A 21,521-nucleotide genomic window follows, 5' to 3' on the forward strand; every position below is an offset into this window, starting at 1 on the left:
TTTTTTTAAAAAGTCGAATGTACATTACTGAACATCTACCATTTCCATCAGCAAGTGCTGTCTTAACTGTCCCAATCTGGAAGCAGCTTTGTTTGACTATTAAAAAAACGACACGGGAATCAGATCACTGGTAGTGCAATGCACACAAATGTAATCACTGCAGACTCATCAAGTTAAGGGTAATCATTTTCTCCTCCTGGTACCTGGGAGTCAATCTCCTCAGATGCAGGACAAAGTTTACAATTCTACCTCAGAATGCCTTAAGCCTTTCCTACTAGTGGTTCTGCAGGTATACAGATATATTTAACAGCAAATACTCCAGAAATCCTGCAACAAAAAGGTTAACATTTTAAAAACTGCAAAGATTCAATCAAAATATATATAGCCACAAAAGTTTATTGAAACATTGTTCTAAACATTACAAATTAGGAATGGTTAATTATTTCTCCCGTACATTTTAAATTGGAAGCAGTGTCATTTTGGCACAACTGTACCATTGTGCTCTAGATCAGAGTGGCCAAGTAGCGTCTCCTGAAATGCATGCAGCTCATCTGTTGAAGTGGGCTTTTTGCACCTACCTATAGGTTCAATCGTGATGTAGGATAACATTAAAACTGGCATAATTCCTTCCATTCAAGCTTTGCTATATAGATTTTGGATTAATCACAATATTAACTATTTAATTTCAGCCCAAATGTGCTCCTATGTTGCCCAGCCAGGTGCGCTGTGCACAGTGAGCAAAAAATGCAGAGGGCATCAGTGTCATTGCAACCACAAACAGTAGAAATGAGACAGATACTATTACCTGCACTGGAGATGGGGAGATAGAGAGAATCCAAATTTCAAGAAATTAGTAGGCAAGTCAGAAATCCCACTAATGGGTTGGGTTTCAATTTTTTTTAGCATGGTTTGCTTCCACTGTTATGGTATACTGAGTAGAACTACATTTTGTTGTAGTTAACATATACTACTATATTTAAAACATGGCTATTAGTCAATTCCTTTTGCTGAAATGAGCTTTTGCCAGTTGCCCACCCTGTTCTAGATTTTTACATTTATTATTGTGAACAAGTAAAAATTCTGCAAACTTACTACAAAAGTAGCACAATTTTAGTAAGAACAGCACAACTTCCACTTGGGGGAGGAAAAAAAAAAGTGCTGGAGATCAAATGACCACCCCTTAAAAGGGCACCTTGAATCCGACCAGCAAATTGATCTCAACCAACACTCAGGAATGCTTCAGTTTTCCTAATATTCTTCTTCTTCACCTTGATCCTCAATACTATCTGCACCAACTTCTTCATAATCTTTCTCCAAGGCCGCCATGTCTTCACGGGCCTCAGAGAACTCTCCTTCCTCCATCCCCTCACCCACGTACCAATGGACAAAGGCGCGCTTGGCGTACATCAGATCAAACTTGTGATCGAGGCGAGCCCAGGCTTCAGCAATGGCCGTGGTGTTGCTCAGCATACACACAGCACGCTGCACCTTGGCCAGGTCCCCACCAGGCACTACAGTGGGAGGCTGGTAGTTGATGCCAACCTTGAAACCAGTTGGGCACCAGTCCACAAACTGGATGGTGCGTTTGGTCTTGATTGTGGCAATAGCAGCATTGACATCTTTTGGCACCACATCACCTCGATAGAGCAGACAGCAGGCCATGTACTTGCCATGGCGAGGGTCACACTTGACCATCTGGTTGGCTGGCTCAAAGCAAGAATTGGTGATTTCAGCCACAGACAGTTGCTCATGGTAAGCCTTCTCAGATGAGGTTACAGGAGCATAGGTAGCCAGAGGGAAGTGGATACGTGGGTATGGAACTAAATTGGTCTGGAATTCTGTCAGATCAACATTCAAGGCACCGTCAAAGCGAAGGGACACTGTAATGGAGGATACAATCTGACCAATCAGTCGGTTCAAATTGGTGTAAGTTGGGCGCTCAATGTCCAGGTTTCTGCGACAGATATCATAGATGGCTTCATTATCTACCATGAAGGCACAGTCCGAGTGCTCAAGGGTGGTGTGGGTGGTCAGAATGGAGTTGTAGGGTTCGACTACAGCTGTGGAGATCTGAGGAGCTGGGTAGATGGCAAATTCAAGTTTGGATTTCTTGCCGTAGTCAACAGAGAGACGTTCCATCAACAGGGAGGTGAAACCAGAGCCAGTGCCTCCACCAAAGCTGTGGAAAATGAGGAAACCCTGGAGTCCTGTGCACTGGTCAGACTAGGAGAGAAAAAAAGGAACAGGTTACAATACGGCCAGAAGATGGAGTTCAAAAGAGAGAAAAATCTATAATTTCTCCAATGAAGGTTTTGTTCTGTGATTCTCCTCTTAACTTTGATTCACCAAGTCCTGGAATCATTCTTGCAACATTTCTCTGAAGCCTCTCCAATGTATTTATGCACTTTCGAAGTTAGAGAGTAACAAAGTTACCCAAAATGTTTCAAACGTGGCCATACTAATAAATCGACAAAAATCAGCTTACCAGGTGTCCTAGTACTTGATCAGCCTTGTTGATTACCACTTGACAGACTGGATACTTTGTGAATGGCCAATAATCTCAAACCAATTCCTTCTGTGTTTTGGTATACTGTCTACATTTCATATTTCACTATGCACCTTCCCCTTATGCACATTATGAACAATCAATCTGCTTAATTGGTCCAATTACTTTAAATGCTATCAGTACCTCTCATGCTAGTCATCAGGTCACACAGCTAGGTGTCGTCATCAGCAAATTTTACACATCATTTATGAACAGAATGATCAGCAGGGAATGCAGAATAGATGACTGGAGAATTTCACCCCTACAAATTAGGTACTACATTAATGTTCCTTAATTGATCCACTGGAGTTTTACATGTTTCCTGCAAATGCCAGTTATGGACCTCAGACCAAAACATTTTTGAACCTCTGAATTACCAGGTACCAATTCAATGATCTACACCTTAAAACCACCCAACACATGGGGATCTTAGAGCTGTGGATTGATGTGTACTAGCAGCTAGATTGGAAACTATAAGAAGGCATTTCACTTGTGACTCTTAACACACATCAAGGAGATGTGATCTTTTAGTTATCCACTCCCTGGTCAGGATTGAAACACAGGTTTCCAGATGTGTCGGGAAATCTCTGAAGCCACTGTTGCAGCCGAATGCACCATCACGTCCTCTAGTAAAATATATGAAAATAGATCATACGCGAGTAATGTGGTGATGTAAAAGGAGACAGACATAATTTATCATAGTTAAACCACTGCACAAATTACTGTTGTTTTCCCTTTGGTTAATGCAAGAATCTTACCAGTTTACGGAGTTTGTCAAGGACCAAATCAATCAGCTCCTTGCCGATGGTGTAGTGCCCACGGGCATAATTGTTGGCAGCATCTTCCTTCCCAGTGATGAGCTGCTCGGGGTGGAACAGCTGGCGATAGGTACCACTACGAACCTCATCTGGAATGAAGAATATCAAGAAGTTTTTTCTTCCCCACCATGTACACACATACAAGGAATAAATTCCTGAAACACTTCTACTTTGTACCAAGTGGCTCTATATAAACAGGTGGACTTACCAATCACGGTTGGTTCCAAATCAACAAAGACAGCTCGGGGGACATGCTTCCCAGCTCCAGTCTCACTGAAGAAGGTGTTGAAGGAGTCGTCTCCACCTCCAATGGTCTTGTCACTGGGCATCTGTCCATCGGGCTGGATACCATGCTCCAAACAGTACAATTCCCAACAGGCATTGCCCATCTGGACACCGGCCTGGCCAACATGGATAGAGATACATTCACGCTGTGGGATAAAGACAAAACAAACAGTTAGCACAAACATCAAACTGAAAAAACATTTAGCTCTTAGCTAACACATGAATTAGCTGGGGCGTTTAGATAACAAACCAACCTCTGGACTAGATAATGCAAGTCTGCACTTGCTAAGATTTACATACATTGACTGATCTCATCCATAGTATTGGCAGCACACATCAGTCAAACTTTTCCCCACTGTAAATTCCTACATCCAACACTTAGGAAGGATGTGAAGGCCTTGGAGAGGGTACAAAGTTTTATAGGGATGTGAGATTTCAGTTCAGTGGAGAGACTAGAGAAGCAGAGTGTTCTCCTTAGAGAAGATTTGGTTAAATGGAGTGTTTTTTTTCACTGCCAGGGTCAGTAACCAGAGAACACAGCTTTAAAGATAATTGGCAAAATATCCAGGGGGAAAATGAGAATTTTTTAAAAAATGAATACACTGCCAGAAAGGGTGATAGAAGCAGGAAGCAGATTAAATAGTAACTTTCAAAAGGGAATTGGGTATATACTTGAAGCACAAAAATTTGCAGGGCGAGAGAAAGATCAGGGGAGTGGGACTAACTGGATAGCTTTCCAAGAGCCAGAATGGGCAAACAGGCTGAATGGCCTCCATCTGTACTGCAAGATTCAATGGTTCTATGAATTAAAAGGGTGCACTCGTGGCAGAGTACCAGCAGCCAACTCAGCAAACAAAAACATCTGTACTGCTCACTCAATAGCTATTGAATAGACAGCATTACAAGGCTGCTCCAAAACCAGTTATCTTGATCGTGTCACTGCAGAGAATCAATTATAGCCTGGAAGCAGGCCATTCTGCTCCAGTGTTTTCCATCACGAGCCACCCAGTCTATTCTCATCGCCCCCACTCACTCCCCATATCCTCTAGTATTCCTCTTTTACAAGTAACTGTCTTAATTCTCTATTGAAATAATTTATGGGCTGTGCTTCAAACATTCTAACCACAGTGTATGAAGAATTATTTTTCTATCTTCGCTTTTAAGTCCTTTTGTGGTTATCTTTGTCTTGCTAGAAACATTGAGGGTAAAAACTATTTACTGCATCATTTCTATTCTTAACCTTGAAGATCTGCATCAGGTCACCCCTTAACCTTTTCAGCTTTAGTGAAAAAACCTCCAATTTTTCAGTGCTCTAACCTCATCACTGTTAACACCCTAGTAAATTCTAGGCCATACTTTCCCATATCCTTCATATAATGTGATGCATAAATCTGCATACAATACTTCAACTGCAATCTAACTGACCCATCACCTCTGCTTACTTACCTACATTGGCTCCTGGTTCCCTCAATGCTTCATATTTAAAAAATTACCATCCTTGTGTTTAGACCCTTTCATGGCCTCATCCCTCCCTATCTCTAAATCCCCTCCTGAAGTCTCAGCTGCCTAAGCCCTACATTCTGGAATTCCCTCAACCTCTCTACTTCCTTCTGCTCCTTTAAGACACTCAAGCTCTGACCAAGCTTTGTCACCCCACCTAATATCTTTGGCTCAGTGTCCATTTTAAAAAAAATAATGCTTCTGTGAAGTGCTTTGGAATGCATTTCTACAGTAAGGGCAATACAAGTGGTAGAACACTGTAAAGGCTATAAAACCACCATTTTAATATAAATTTCTTCCTTTAAAAATGCTTACAGTACAGAATTTAACACTCGTTTGGCACGGTGAAACAGAACGGCTTAGTCTGCTGCCTCTTTATACGCCACTGCTTACATTGGAGCAGAACAGAACTGCATGCAGCAAACAAACAGCTGAATCCTGTTACACAGAATTAGGCGGGGTGAAGAAAAATGTCCTAATAAGGATCACTGATATACACAATAGATAGAAGTGGCTGTTTAGGCAGGAACAATTAGAACATAATCAAAAACATTTTGACATGGTTTAAAACTTGGAATTTGCTGATACAAGAATTGCGTATGCATAGATTTCACCGACTACAGAAAGCAGAGCTGCCAAATTCCACACAGATTACGCACTGAGCTAACTGATCCCACCCCTTCCCCCCCAAACTACCTCTCTGACCCATGAAACTGTTGAAATGTTAATGGTTTTTCTCAAATTTAGAAGAATGAAAATTACACCACAAGAATGCATTCTCAAGCACAAAAACAGTACATCGTTTCTGCTTAAAAATGAGGCCCTAGCATAGCTGTATAATATTTGCTTTGTTCTAACAATACATCCTTTAACAGTATATTAAGCAATTAAATCTTAATGCTCACCATTGCAATACCCTTCTCACACAATCTTCAGGAATCAGCAAAGACTTAATGCAAAATGGAAGCGATGTGCCCCTAAAATTACACTGCTACAGAACAATGACCAAGCAAACTAGTCTGAGATTGTTGGCAGGAGCAGAACAAGAGGGCGTGGTTTAGCACATCAGACCAGACCTCCCCAGGCGATCCCTGCATTACCAATTAGAACACTGCTCCAGCAGAAAAGTGCCAGGCAAATAATCAGCTAGCACAAATAAAACACCAGAGTAAAATCCCTAAATATACAATGTATATGGTTTATAATCATAGACTCATAGGTTACAAGACAGAAGGAGGCCATTCAGCCCATCAAGTCTGTGCCAGCTCTATGCAAGAGCAATCCAGCTAGTCCCACTCCCCCACCCTATCCCTGCAATTTTTTTCCTTTCAAGTACTTATCCAGTTCCCTTTTTGAAGGCCATGATTGAATCTGCCTCCACCACCCCCTCAGGCAGTGCATTCCAGATCCTAACCACTCGCTGTGTAAAAAAAAAGTTTTGGTTCTTTTGCCAAATCACCGTAAATCTATGTCCTCTGGTTCTTCCGTCAATGGGAACAATTCCTCCCCTCTTTAGTGCTGTTGATACAAACTATTCCCTGGAATGGGAGCACATTGGACAGGCAATCTGTCAGTCAATGCTGTTGCCAGAGCAGTCTGGGGTAACTCACCCCTTCTGGGTGAATGTATATTGCTCCAAAATGCCTTACAAAAGACTAAACTCACTTGCGGTGGTAAACAATGCATAAAAATCTCTTGCTCCCTTGATGGCCCAGTAATTATGGCACCATCCCATGTAATATTAAGCCACACAGACCAGAAGGTCCCAGGTATGAATCTCACCTGTTCCTACCTCCCCACCCCCCACTGACAAACTGAACCCTGTTAGAAAGTAGGTCTGTAGATGTTAAGAAAAAAAAAATTATTCCAGAAGCCATGCACTGCTCTTCTAAAATGTGCAGCGTTTTGATCATAGGCTGTTTTGATTGTATATTTCATATTAATGCACAAACAGTTGATGTTGATACTGAACCACCAGCATAATAGCCACTTTAAACAAGATTTGGAATACAGAAACCTGGTAGTGATTACAAGGGCGTAAACATATTGAAAGTATAGTGGAAATTTTAAACTGTGCCCACCCACTAGAAACCAGTGGAGCATCACTTTATCCTCCGATTTCAATCTCAACACTTCCCCTCTCCATTTAAACTTTTCTACACAAGCACAGCCACCCCTCAACCTTGCTGTCTCAGCCTCTCTACTCCCATCGTCTCAATTACAGAAACAGCCATCTCTGACCACTTCTCTGTATCCTTCACCACCTATATATTCCTACTTTCTTCCAACCCCACCACCCTTCTGCATCTACCCTGGGAAAACTCTTTCTGCCCTCCATTTGCTGCAATACTTCTGCAGCTGCAACCGGCTCAATCACTCCCTCACCATCTTTGATGCCCTCATCCCCAGAAAAACCTTTGCTCTTTTCCCCACACTGGTCATACACCCTGGAGTAGCCCCAATCTTTACTCCCTCAAGTCAAGGGGTACAAACTTGAGCATATCAGGCACACAACTGGTGCAGGTGTCCATTGTGAGATCTGGCTGGACCACATCAAGCACTAAACCAGGACCAATAAATACAAGATAGTTACTAATAAATCCAACAGAGAATTCAGGAGAAACTTCTTTAGCCAGAAGTTGACCTCACTACCATAGATAGTAGTTGAGGCAAAAAGCATAGATGCATTTAAGGGGATGCTAGATAAAACAAAAAGGAGAAAGGAATAGAAGGATATGCTGATAGGGTTAGATGAAGAGGGGTGGGAGGAGGCTCATGTGGAGCATAAACATCAGCATGGAGCAATTAGGCCAATGGCCTGTTTCTATGCTGTACATTTTGTACAATTATTGGGCTCTCCTCTGCCAAAACCACTCATTCTAGGAAGCAAAGATAAGCCCTGGCTTCTTTTCTCCCACTACCAAGCCTCTCCTGTGGCCCCTCTACCCTAAGTGCAAGGAGCTCATGGACTACTTTGTCACCAATACTGAGACGATCTGTTCCCCTTCCCCCATCAAGCCAAATCACCCCCAAAATGTTCTCCCCTGCTCTAACCCTTTGTCTATTTTTTCCTCCTATCACAACCCAAGTTAATCTTGTCCTTCGATCCACCTCCTGTTTCTTAACCCTATTCCCTCAATTGTTGACCACCCAACTTCCCTTCCTGGCTCCCATGCTATCATATGTGGTACCTTCTCCACAGGTACTGCCCCCCTCCCTTTCAAAACCAACCACCCCCCCCACCCTGATCCCTCTGTACTTGAAAGTAGGCCCCATCTCCAACCTCCCGTTCCTCACTGAAGTCCTTTTCACATTGCCTCACAAATCTATTCCCATCTTTCCCATAACTCCATGCTAGTCACAAATGCCGTAACTCCATGCTTCAATTTCTCCAATCAGGAATCCACCCCTACCACAATTGAAGACCAAAATGACATTTTTGTCTGCGACTGTGGTGCACTATCCCTCCTTGTCTTTTTTGACCCCTGCAACCTTTGACACAGTAAACCACACAATCCTCCTTCAATGCCTCGTCTCCATTGTCCATTGCAGTGGGGCTGTCCTTGCTTGGTCCAACCTTACCATTCCAAACCTAGCCAGAGCAGCTCCAGCAATTGCTTTGCATCATTACCTCACAGTACCCCAAGGGTCTACTGCTAGCCCCCTCTTCTTCAGCTCATGCTATCCCTTGACAACATAATCCAAAGACATACATATGTATGCTAACAACAAAGGTCAACCCCTCCACCACCTTGTCAGCCTGTATGGTCTGCAATCTTGACCAGTTAAACATTGGAAAGGCCGATATCATCTTAGATCCTCACCACAAACTTCGCACCCCTCTTCCCGGCCACTGTCTCAGGTTGAACCGGATTGTTCACAACCTTGGGCTGTATATGGCCCCACATCCTTTCCATCACAAAGGCCATCTCTAATATCACCTGTATCCAAGCCTGCCTACTTCCACATCGAACACCACCCGTCTCCACTCCTGGTTTAGCTCACTTGTCAGTGTCAGCTGTGCTGAAACCCTCATCCATGCCTTTGTTACCTCTAGATTTGAGTATTCCAATGCTCTCCTGGTCAGCCTCCAATCTGCCACCCTCCATAAACTTGAGCACTCACCTGAGTCAGAAGGTCGTGGGTTTCAAATCCCACTCGAGATCTGAGAAACAAAATCTAGGCTGATACAGCATGTGCAGTATGGCGGGAGTGCTGCATTGTTTGATGGCGGTGCAGTCTCAGATGAGATGTTAACTGAGGTCCCATCTGCCCTCAGGTGGGCATAAAAGCTCCAAGGGCACTATTTCAGAGCAGTGGAGCTCTCCCCAGTGTCCTGGCCAATATTTATCCCTCAACCACCACCACTAAAACAGATAATCTGGTAGTTATCAAACTGCTGTTTGTGGGAGCTTGCTGTGTGCAAATTGGCTGCTGCGTTTCCTACATTACAACAGTAACTACACTTCAATTGTACTTCATTGGCTATAAGTGCTTTGGGCCTTCCTGAGGTTGTGAAAAGTGCAGTATAAATGAAAGTCTTTATTTGCTGCTGAAACCCTCATCCATGCCTTTGTTACCTCTAGATTTGAGTATTCCAATGCTCTCCTGGTCAGCCTCCAATCTGCCACCCTCCATAAACTTGAGCTCATCAAAAACACTGCTGCCTGTATTCTAACTCACACCAAGTCCTGTTCACCTATCACCTCTGTGCTTGTGGGCCTACATTAGCTCCTGGTCCAGCAACACAGATTTTAAAATTCTCATTCTTGTTTTCAAATCCCTCCATCCCCATCTCTGCAACCTCCTCCAGCCCTACAACCCTCAGAGATATCTGTGCTCCTCCAATTCTGGCCTCTTGCACATCCCCGATTTTAAGTCGCTGCACTATGGCCAACAGTGCCTTTAACTGCCCAGGCCCCAAGCTCAAATTCTCAACCTAAACTTCACCTCCTCCTTAAAACCTACCTCTTTGACCAAGCTTTTTGTCATCTGACCTATTATCTCTGACTGTCAAATTTTGTTTGATAACACTCCTGTGAAGCGGCTTGGAAAGTTTTACTACATTAAAGGCACAATATTCTCTTGGCTGGCCTCCTAACTTCTACCCTCAACCTTGTCCCCACTTACCTATCACCCCTGTCGTTGCCGATTCCTCCTGGTCCTAAAACACCTCAAATTTAACATTCTCATCATATTTAAATCCCTTCATGGCCTTACATCTCCAGCCCTATAACCCACTGAACTCTGCATTCCTCCAACTTTGGCCTCTTGTGCATCTTCCACTCCCTTTAGGCAGCGGTGCCTTCATCTAGCTAGGCCCTAAACTCAAAATTCCTTCACAAAACCACTCCATCTCTCACCTCTAAGACCTTACTTAAAACCCACTTTGAACAAACTTGTAGTTAACCCTCTTAAATCTCCTTTGACTTAGTATCAATTTCTATCTGTTCGTGAAGCAGTGCAGGATATATTATTTTAATGTTGTTAAAAGGTGCAAATACAATTTGTTGCTGTTAAAAAGTATTAGAGAAGTTAGTTAAACTAAAAAAGGACAGTCATAATCCAACTGGACACAGTAAGGATCTTAAGGGAAATGTGGAAATAGTAGAGGTCCTAGTAATTATATTTCAGGGTTCTATTGAGAATAAATGTGTGCTAGAGGACTGGAGAGTGACCAATATCCATTTTCAAAAAGGAAGATAAAGCTAACCAGGTAATTCTGCACTAGTTAGTTTAATATCTGTGGCAGGGGAAATTTTGATTAAAGATGAAATTACTAAATATTCAGGAAGAGAAAATAATTAGTAGCAGCAGTAACATTTCATAAAGGAAGATAGTTCTGAACAAATATTAAACAGAAAATACTGGAAACACTCAGTGGGTCAGGCAGCATCTGTGGAAAGAGAAACAGATTTAATGTTTCAGGTTGATGACCTTTCATCAGAACAAATGTTAGAGATAAACAGCTTTTAAGGAAATTCAGAGCCAGGGGAAAAAAAGGGGAACAGTCCAATAGGGAAGGAGTGATTAAATGACAGATGATAGGCAAAAAAGGTGCAATGATGGGACAAGTAAAGAAACAAAAGATAGGGTAGTGTTCAACAAAACTGAAGAGTTTTTCTTGGAGGTTATAAATATGATGGATGGGGAAATGCAATGGATGTGGTATATATGGGCTTTCAGAAAGCCATTGACAATGTACCACGTAGTTGACTATCAGAGAAAAGATTAAAAAAGGTATGAATTAGGGAAAGATTAGCAAATTGGTTTTTAAAAATGTATTAAAAAGGAAATAGGATTTAAATGCAGTTTCTCAGTGGTTGAAAATAGGCAGCTCAGAGTTCTGTTCTGGGACTACTTTGGTTCACTATGTACAATGATTTTGGTATAGGGCTAGTGATATCTAAATCAGCAGACTGCACTACAATAGTCTAATCACCTCCCCATGACATTCAACGGCATTACCATCGCTGAATCCGCATTAACATCCAGGGCGTCACCACTGACCAGAAACTTACCTGGACCAGCCACAAATACTATGGCTACAAGAGCAGGTCAGGGGCTGGGTATTCTGCAGCAAGTGACTCACCTCCTGACTCCCCAAAGCCTTTCCACCATCTACAAGGCACAAGTCAGGAGTGTGATGGAATACTCTCCACTTACCTGGATGAGTGCAGCTCCAACAACCCTCGAGAAGCTCGACACCATCCAGGACAAAGCAGCCCACTTGATTGGCACCCCATCCACCACCCTAAACATTCACTCTCTTCACCACCAGCGCACTGTGGCTGCAGTGTGTACCATCCACAGGATGCACTGCAGCAACTCGCCAAGGCTTCTTCGACAGCACCTCCTAAACGCACGACCTTTACCACCTAGAAGGACAAGTGCAGTAGGCACATGGTACCGCAACCCCCCTGTTCCCCTCCAAGTCACACGCCATCCTGATTTGGAAATATAGCGCCGTTCCTGGGTCAAAATCCTGGAACTCCTTACCTAACAGCATTGTGGGAGAACCTTCGCCACATGGACTGCAACAGTTCAAGGCGGCGGCTCACCACCACCACCTCAAGGGCAAATATGGATGGGCAATAAATGCTGGCCTTGCCAGCAATGCCCATATCCCATGAACAAAAAAAAAAAATTGGAGGCATAGTAAATAATTCGAGAAAGAAATTCTAGACAAAAAGCTGTAAGAGGATTTGATAAGATCATGGAATGGGTAAAATAGTAGCTAGTGGAATTCAATGTCATACAAATTTAGAGCAGGAGTAGGCCATTTGGCCCCTCAACCCTACTTTCCCATCTCTACTATTACCTTTGACTCCCTTGTTAATCAGGAATCTAACTCAGCCTTAAAAATATTCAATGACCCTGCCTCCACTGCTCTCAAGATAAGGGAGTTCCACAGACTCATGACCCTCAAAAAATTTCTCCTCATCTCAGTCTTAAATGGGAGACCCCTTATTTTTAAACTGTAGCCCCTAGTTCTAGTCTCTCCCACAAGGGGAAACATCCCCTCAGCATCTACCTCTTCTAGTCCCCTCAGGATCTTATGTTTTTTTTAAAAAATTCGTTCACGGGATGTGGGCGTCACTGGCAAGGCCAGCATTTATTGCCCATCCCTAATTGCCCTCGAGATCAAGAAGATCATCTCTCATTCTTCTAAACTCCAATGTATACAGGCCCAACCTTTCCTCATAAGATCAGCCCCTCATCCCAGGAATCAGTTAAGTGAACCTTCTCTGAACCGCCTCCAAAGCAATTATGTCCTTTCTTAAATAAGGAGGCGAAAACTGCACACAGTATTCTAGATGCGGTCTCACCAACTGTAGCAAAACATCTCTACTTTTATATTCCATTTCCCTTGCAATAAATGACATTCCATTTGCCTTCCCAATCACTTGCTGTAGCTGCATACAAACAGAGGTACAGAGGGATCTGTGTGATCTAGTACATGATTCAGTCTTGCAATCTCTCTCCATTTAAATATACTGCTTTTCTACTCCTCCTGCTGAAGTGGATAAGTTCACAATTTTCCATATTATACTCCATCTGCCAAATTTTTGCCCACTTAACCTATCTATAGCCCTTTGCAGACTCTATGTCCTCTTCACAACTTACTTTCCTACCTACCTTTTGGGTCATCAGCAAATTTAGCAACCATACATTCAGTCCCTTCATCCAAGTCATTGATATAGATTGTAAATAGTTGAGGTCCAAGTACTGATCCCTGTGGCACTCCTCATTACATCTTACCAACCTGAAAATGACCCATTTATGCCTTCTGTTTCCTGTTAGCTAACCAATCCTTTATCCATGCTAATATGTTACCCCCTACACCATGAGCTCTTATTTTGTGTAGTAACCTTTGATGTGGCACCTTGTCAAAAGCCTTCTGGAAATCTAAGTACACCACAAACACAGGATCCCCTTTATCGACATTTCTTTGAGGAAGTAACAAGCACTAATAAATTAGTCAAACACAATTTCCCTTTCATAAAGCTGTGTTGACTCAGCCTGGTTGCATTGAGATTTTCTAAGTGCCCTGCTATAACCTCCTTAATAGTAGATTCTAGCATTTTCCCTATGACAGATGTTAAGCTAACTGGCCTGTAGTTTCCTGCTTTCTGTCTCCCTCCTTTCTTGAATAGGAGTCACATTCGCTGTTTCCAATCTGTTGGGACCCTTCCAAAATCTAGGGAATTTTGGAAAATTAATACCATTGATACAAGATTAAGTGCAAGATTTAGGATAGCAAGCAGGAGACACTTTCCTTCACATGCAAGAACATAAGAAATAGGAGCAGGATTAGGCCATACAGCCCCTTGAGCCTGCTCCACCATTCAATAAGATCATGGCAGATCTTTGACCTCAACACCAGTTTCCTGCCTGATCCCCTGAGTCCAAAAAAAAAACCTATTGATCTGTCTTGAATGTATTCAATGACTCAGCATCCACAGCCCTCTGGGCTAGAGAATTCAAAATATTCAAAACCCTCAGTGAAGCAATTCCTCATCTCACTCCTAAATATACGACTCTTTAGTCTAAGACTAAGTCCCCTAGTTCTAGGCTCTCCAGCCAGGGGAAACATCTACCCTGTCAAGGCCACACAGAGGGTTGTAAGGCTGTGAATGCACTACTGGAGTTAGTGACTTAAGCAGGGCCATGTCAACTTTTAAGAATGGGTTTGATAGGTGGTTGAGGAGAATGAGGATAAAGGGATATGGGAACATGGCAGGCATATGGGGTTAGGGCTACTGCTTGTGTGGAAGATTATCAAAGATTGGCTGAGCCAAAGGGCCTGTTTCCATGTTGTAAGTAAGTATGCAAATTTTATGTAACCTAGCAACATTAGGCCTAGGCTGCAACACTACAGAATACTCCCAGACCACAATACATCACACCCTATCCCCACAATGAACTCCTAATCCAGCACTCAACCACTTCCTTCCAAGCTATAGCTCCCTACCATATTCCAACCCCAACTCCAGGCTTCCTCCCAGCTGCAGCCTCCCACTCCCTTCTCAGCACCTCACGAACAGGCCCTCCTTACCCCAAACCCAATATATTTTCCTCCGTTCTCATTTTCTGAAGTTTATACCACACAAAACAAAAGCTACAGTAAGGTTAAAATTTAATGGAGTTATGCCTGATTTAAAAAAGGTACAGCTGCCAAACCAAAAGAATGACTTCATTTGTCACAACTGGCACTGAGCATATGGCCATATACTTACTATCAATAATACAGGCAGGTAGTAGAAGAGAATCGGGGCAAGACACAATTACAAGCGCGTGAGTGAGAACAAGCCAGAACAAATGACAGACTGGGAGGTAGTGATCAAGGCAAAGCATCCACATGTGACAGCAAATTAGAAAGATAGAACAAGGCAATCAGAACAGGTAGAAAGCATGAAAGAGCATGGCAATACTGAGGCTGACCCAGTAAGTCAGACACCTAGCGCACTTAATCATGTGTTTTAATAAGCTTTCTAATAGGAGGAAAATGCATATTTGCAGCTCCCATGGTTTGAAGGGAATAATTCTTGCAGCAGTCGTGGACATACAAACCACTGTTCGACCCTAAATATATAGCACTTCAAAAAAATGTACTTGGTTATCAAACACATTTTTAAAAACTCTTTAGCAAACATTTTTTATTGCAATTATTTAAATTCACAACCCCAAATAAACAGCAACCAGCAAGGATATATTTTGTAGTTTTAAGAAAGCTAAGCAAATGATTTCCATCTGACAGTGGTACTATCCTATTTGTATGTGGAGGAATAATTTCATTAATAAGGTTTACACTGCAATTTATTGTTTTCACTTTCTAGTCACATGGGAGCTATAAAAAGGAGCGAACGATCTTCATTTATCCAGCTGATTCATAACTGCCTATACTTCAGTCCCAATAGGGCTGAAATGAACACTTAAACTCACGCATCAACCCTGTCCTCATTGGCTCCTGGTCTCCTCATGCTCAAATTTAAAATTCTCCACCCAAGGTTTAAATCCCTCCATGGCCTCAACCCTCACTAGCTCTAACCTCTTCTAGTCCTACAACTACACCCACCATCTCTTCCTCCAGCGCAGGCCCCTCTCTTTGTCCCAACTTCAGCTGCCTAGGTCCCAATCTCTGGAATCCTATCCCGTTTTCCAATTTCTTCTCATGCTTGAGGGCCCTCCTTAAAAACACCCCTCTGCTAACCAAGCTATAAGCAAAAGCTCTCCTTCGTGGTTTCTCGCTCTCCCCAATCTGTACACTTGCGCCCTGGGACATTTTCTACATTAAAAGATGAATAAAGTTGTTGTTTCAACAACTTAAGATGCAAGTCTTTAGTATCTGGTGACAACCACTTAGTTCTGCTAACTACGTTGCTCCATATCATCCTGTAGTACATTTAAATTTACACTTCCATTTGCAACAATCGATAAAGTTTTTAATATTGCCATCCACACAATAAACCCGAGTGGTCCTACTCACGCTAATCTTTTTAGATGCAATAAAAGCCAGTTGATTTTATATTATCTGCTAGTATTTAAGATTCCATTTTGGCCCTTCTAAATCTCCCTTTTCACTTCCCTACATTTTTCAGGAATATCTTTAGTATTGTTAGCCCTAATCTTGTGCCCCCTTTTAAGTGTTTAATTTTAATCTATTAATCCTTCAGAACTCTACTTTGACACCTTTAATTTTATAGGAATATATTTGCTGTACACTTATGGATCTCATGTTTGTGAAGATTCCCAATGCTGGCCTGCAGCTTGTTTGCTAACTTTTCTGCTCACTTAATTTGGGCCAGATGCCCTTTTATCTTGCTGAACTTTGCCTTTTTCCAGTCCAGCACCCTTATTTTTCACCCTTCATTGTCTTTTTCTATTCTTACATTGAACCCAACAATACTGTGATCATTATTTCCCCAATTGTTCTCTTACTTCATCAGTTAGTTGCTCCACTTCATTTCCCAGATGTTAATCAATGATTCCTTCTTTCCTTGACAAGACTACAAACATATTGATCTAGGAATTAGTTCTGGATACATTCTAATCAGCAACACCCACAACTATTGCCCCGTTGTTCTAATATGGTGTAAATAACAAAATAAAAAATGTCTGGGGTACAGGAAAGAGTGCTACTGTTAACTGCCGACTGCTTTCGGAAAGGGGAAACATTTTATTTTTAGAAAAAACTCAGAACAAAGACATCGTCAAAATTTATTTTTCTGACAAAAGTGGTCCAATACTGTATTCTGCATTGAACCCAGCCTTCATTAATTCACAGGCAACATAGGCATATCGAGTTATGGAATTTCACAGCACTGAAGGAGGTCATCCTGATCATCATGCCCGTGCCAGCTCTCTAAAAAGAGCCAGAGATATAATCCCCAAGACAAAAGCAAAATACTTTGGATGTGGGAAATCAAATTTAAAAAACAGAAAATGCTGGACAGGTCAGGCAGCATCTGAGGAGAAGGGAACAGTTAATGTCTCATTGGTAATCTTTAACATCCTCCAGTTCTGATGAAAGGTCAACAGTTTTTAAAGCAAATACACAGCCATTTTGGGGGGGGGGGGGTACAAACCAGAAAAGTTTGTGATCAGGTGGAGGGCATGATTGATTAAATGACAAAAGGGATAACCGTGCAAGGCAAAAGGGTGCAGTAATCGGATAAGTAAAAGAAACAAAAAGATGGGTCCAGAGGAGGTGTAAATAGTTACAGCAGAATAGCAGAGGACAAGGGAGCATGGAAACTCAGGCAAAGAGAAGGCAGCTCCCGTGGCTTGGGAACATAGCAGAGAAAGGCGGATAGACCAGACATGTGGACCACTCTACCGGCTGTTTCAGATAAGCGATCCCCTGCAGCCACCCTCCAGCACCTGCTGTACCAGAGAAAATGGGAGCAGTGGTTAAGATCTAAAGTAGTTAAACTCAAATGTTAAGGTCAGAAGGCAGCAAAGTGCCTAATTGAAAGATGAGATGCTGTTCCTCGAGCTTGCGTTCAGTGTAGGAGACCAAGGCAGAGTGGGAGCGAGATGAATAATTACAGTGGCAAGCAACCGGAAGCTCAGGGTCACACTTGCTGAGTTAACGGAAGTGTTCAGCAAAGCGATCATCCAATCTGCAGTGTCTCCCCAACGTCCAGGAGCCACATTGTGAGCGGCAAGTTCAGTAGAACAAGTTGGAAGTAGTACAAGTAAATCACTTTCACCTGGAAAGTGTGTTTGGGGCCATGGATGGTGGGAAGGGAGAAGGTGAAAGGCAATCTCCTGCATTTGCATAGGAAGATGCCAGGGAAAGGTGAGCGGGTGTTGGGAGAGATACAGTCCCATTTCCTTGCTCTTTCAGCACATCATTTTCTTTTTAATCATGTACTCATCCACTTCCCTTTTCAAAGCCCTTGTGGATTCTGCTTCCACCACTGTTTCTGGTAGCTACTTAAGTTATAGAAAAATGCATCGCAATGTAGACTTATCAGGTTGACAAAGAATCTACAACTAAAAAAAAAAGCCAACATTTTTTTTGCCCCAGATGCTGACAGATCTGTTCTGTATTTCAGCATTTTCTGTTGACATTACAAATTGCACTTTTTAAAAAAAAAATTCCAGTTTTTAAAACTACTAATATTCTTATTTGCTGTTTGCTCTCTTTCCCCTACAATAGTTAAGGTTGGGCAGCGCAGTAAAATGGGCAGATGGCAAGTGCCTCTTTTGTCTGGGCCCAATACAGTGGAACCTGACAGGAGCCCAATGCCACTAAAAAGGGGCCTCCCTCAAGGGAGGAGAGAGCACCACTAATACAGTTAGCCTAGGTCAAACTAAAAATGCTTAAGCGTTAAAACAAAACATCTTTCTATGCGGGCACAGGCACAATGGGCCGAATGGCCGTCTTCTGTGCTGTACCATCCTATGGTATTAAAGCATGGTACGTCCAATGGCTGCAATAAGCTTTATACACACATACATACATATATATATATATATATATATATATATATATGTGTATGTGGACACCCACGTGATCTAGTGGAGCTCATCAAGGCACGTGACAAGGCGCCCCGCAGAATGCGTGCGCTCACCCGCGCATGCGCACAGGCCAACCTGTCCCCATTTACCCGCAGAATGCCTGCGCTCACTCACGCATGCGCACAGGGCGACCTGTCCCCACGAGCATGCGCACAAGCACACTCCTCATCGAGTCAGTGGGGAAATGCCACCATTTTGGGTGTCTGCAGTTAATGGGGGAGGGAGGAGAAGAAAAAAAAAAGAGAAAGACATTTTTTTTAAAAAAGAAAATTTTTTAAATAGGACTTTGATTTTAAACAAGGTTAGCCGAAAAAGAGAGAGAGAGAGAGAACAAAAAAAAAGCCGGTCCAGCCAATTTCTGTCTTTCCTCCCGCCCTCCCTCCCTCCCAGGCCAGCACACCCTCCCCGCTCTGGCATTAAATAAAAAAAAGTCATGATGTGGAGATTTCAAATAAAAATTGTTGGACTACAACTCGGTGTTGTAAAATTGTTTACAATTAAATAAAAGAAAAGCATCGGCAGCCCCGAGCGCGGGAGGCGAGGCGTCTCCCGAAACAGGCCGTTCCTCTGAGGAGGGGGGGGGGGGGGGGAAAAAAGGAGCGGAAGAAAAAAAAAACACATTCCCCTCTTCACAAAAATTGCTTTAAGGAATGGAAAACCATTATTAAAATCATTTGCCGCTCTATATATATATATATTTTTTAAAAAAAACTGCACCGAAACCGCGAGTATAGGAGAAAAAAAAACCATACCATTCTCGTCTTCAACTGGCGCGCTTTACTCAGGAATGCTCGACAGCAGCGTGCGACCTTAAATACGCATGCGTAATTACGCCCAAAGTTGGTCGGACGAAAACCAGTGCGCATGCGTCGCTGCAGGCCCCTCCCCTCCCCTCCCCCCCCCCCCCCCCCCCCCGCTGTTACGTACGCACCCCCTCCCCTCCCCTCCCCCCCCCCCCCCCCCCCCCGCTGTTACGTACGCACGTCAGTCAGCGCGAGAGGCGCCACCGCGGCGACGTCGACCCCTGCAGCAGGCGCCATCAACGCGCATGCGTCGAATACTCCAGCGCCTTCCCCCCCCCCCCTGTGAGATTGCTCATCATCCTCACAGCAGAGGGCGGGAGGAGGCCACTCGGCCCGTCGTGCCCCTGCTGGCTTTTTTGAAAGAGCTATCCAAATTGGCCTCACTTCCCCCCCCCCCCCTCACCCCTCACCACCCCCCCCCCCCCAGCCATTGCTCTTTCCTCCATACCCCTGCAGATTTGCCCCCTCCCGCCCTTCAAGTATTTATCCAATTCCCTTTCGGATCGTAACAACTCGCTGTGCAAAAAAATAAAATTCTCATCTCCCCTCTGGTTCTTGTACCAATTACCTTAAGTCTGTGTCCTCTGGTTACCGACCCTCCTGCCAGAGGAAACAGTTTCTCCCCATTTACTTTATAGAATCATAGAAGTTTACAACATGGAAACAGGCCCTTCGGCCCAACATGTCCGTGTCGCCCAGTTTATACCACTAAGCTAGTCCCAATTGCCTGCACTTGGCCCATATCCCTCTATACCCACCTTACCCATGTAACTGTCCAAATGCTTTTTAAAAGACAAAATTGTACCCGCCTCTACTACTGCCTCTGGCAGCTCGTTCCAGACACTCACCACCCTTTGAGTGAAAAAATTGCCCCTCTGGACCCTTTTGTATCTCTCCCCTCTCACCTTAAATCTATGCCCCCTCGTTATAGACTCCCCTACCTTTGAGAAAAGATTTTGACTATCGACCTTATCTATGCCCCTCATTATTTTATAGACTTCTATAAGATCACCCCTTAACCTACTCTCCAGGGAAAAAAGTCCCAGTCTGTCTAACCTCTCCCTATAAGTCAAACCATCAAGTCCCGGTAGCATCCTAGTAAATCTTTTCTGCACTCTTTCTAGTTTAATAATATCCTTATCTGCCTTTGATGCCCTTAAAAGCATTACTCTCTCTCACCCTGGCCGTTCCCCCCGGTACGGCCATCATCTCCGCTCCCTTAAGTCCAAGGGATGCAGACTTGAACGTTTATAGCGGACAACTGATTTAGCCATTCATCGCCAGGTCTGGCTGGGCCACGTAAAGCACTATCGGGCCCTGATCTCCTCTGCCAAAAACTGCTCACTATTCCTGGAATGCAGAGATAACCCCCGGCTTCTCCTCCACCAAAAACTGACTACTTAAACCCCTCTCCCCTGCCCCCTCCACCCTCATCAACAACAAGGAGCTCATGGACTTCTTTGTCACTAAGATTGAGACCATCCGTTCAGCTGCCTCTGCTGCTTCCCTCCCTTCCCCTAGTCCACCAAGCCAAACTTCCCCTACGGTTCCCCCCTGCTCCAACCCTGAACTCGCATCTTTCTCTAGTTTCTCTCTTATCTCCCGTTGTACCCTCTCCGAGCTCATCTTGACCATGAGACCCACCTCCTGCTCCCTCGACCCTATTCCCACCAAACTGCTGGCCACCCAACTTCCCTTCTTGGGCCCCCATATTAGCTGATATTGTTAATGGTTCCCTCTCCTCAGGTACTGTCCCCCACCCCTTCAAATCTGCTGTTATCACCCCCCTCCTCACAAACCCACTCTTGATTCCTCTGCCCTTGCAAACTACCGCCCTATCTCCAACCTCTCTTTCCTCTCCAAAGTCCTTTAACGTGTAGTCGCCTCCCAAATCCGTGCCTATTTTTCCCGCAATTCCATGTTTGAATCCCTCCAATCTGGTTTCCGCCCCTGCCACAGTATGAAACAGCCCTTATCAAAGTCACAATTGACATCCAAGGGACTGTGACCATTGCTAAACTATCCCTCTTCATCCTTCTC

The 21,521-nt window shown here is 43.6% G+C and overlaps 1 protein-coding gene across 3 annotated transcripts; it reads right to left on the bottom strand.

Moving 5' to 3' along the window:
• Positions 1–376: 376 nt before the first annotated feature.
• Positions 377–19,525, bottom strand: LOC137323495 (tubulin alpha-1D chain-like). Of its 3 annotated transcripts, none has more exons than XM_067987009.1 (4): positions 19,431–19,525; positions 3,572–3,794; positions 3,304–3,452; positions 377–2,223 (listed from the first exon to the last, which is right to left on the bottom strand). In XM_067987009.1, the coding sequence occupies exons 1-4, from the start codon at positions 19,431–19,433 to the stop codon at positions 1,249–1,251; spliced, it is 1,350 nt and encodes a 449-aa protein (XP_067843110.1). In that variant the 5' UTR covers positions 19,434–19,525; the 3' UTR covers positions 377–1,248. The 3 variants fall into 3 exon arrangements, with proteins under 3 accessions (XP_067843110.1, XP_067843112.1, XP_067843111.1); XM_067987011.1 differs by lacking the exon at positions 19,431–19,525 and adding an exon at positions 16,591–16,632; XM_067987010.1 differs by lacking the exon at positions 19,431–19,525 and adding an exon at positions 6,054–6,142.
• Positions 19,526–21,521: the final 1,996 nt, after the last annotated feature.

The sequence above is a fragment of the Heptranchias perlo genome, chromosome 7 (genome assembly GCF_035084215.1).
Source record: "Heptranchias perlo isolate sHepPer1 chromosome 7, sHepPer1.hap1, whole genome shotgun sequence".
NCBI classification, from domain to species: Eukaryota; Metazoa; Chordata; class Chondrichthyes; order Hexanchiformes; family Hexanchidae; genus Heptranchias; species Heptranchias perlo.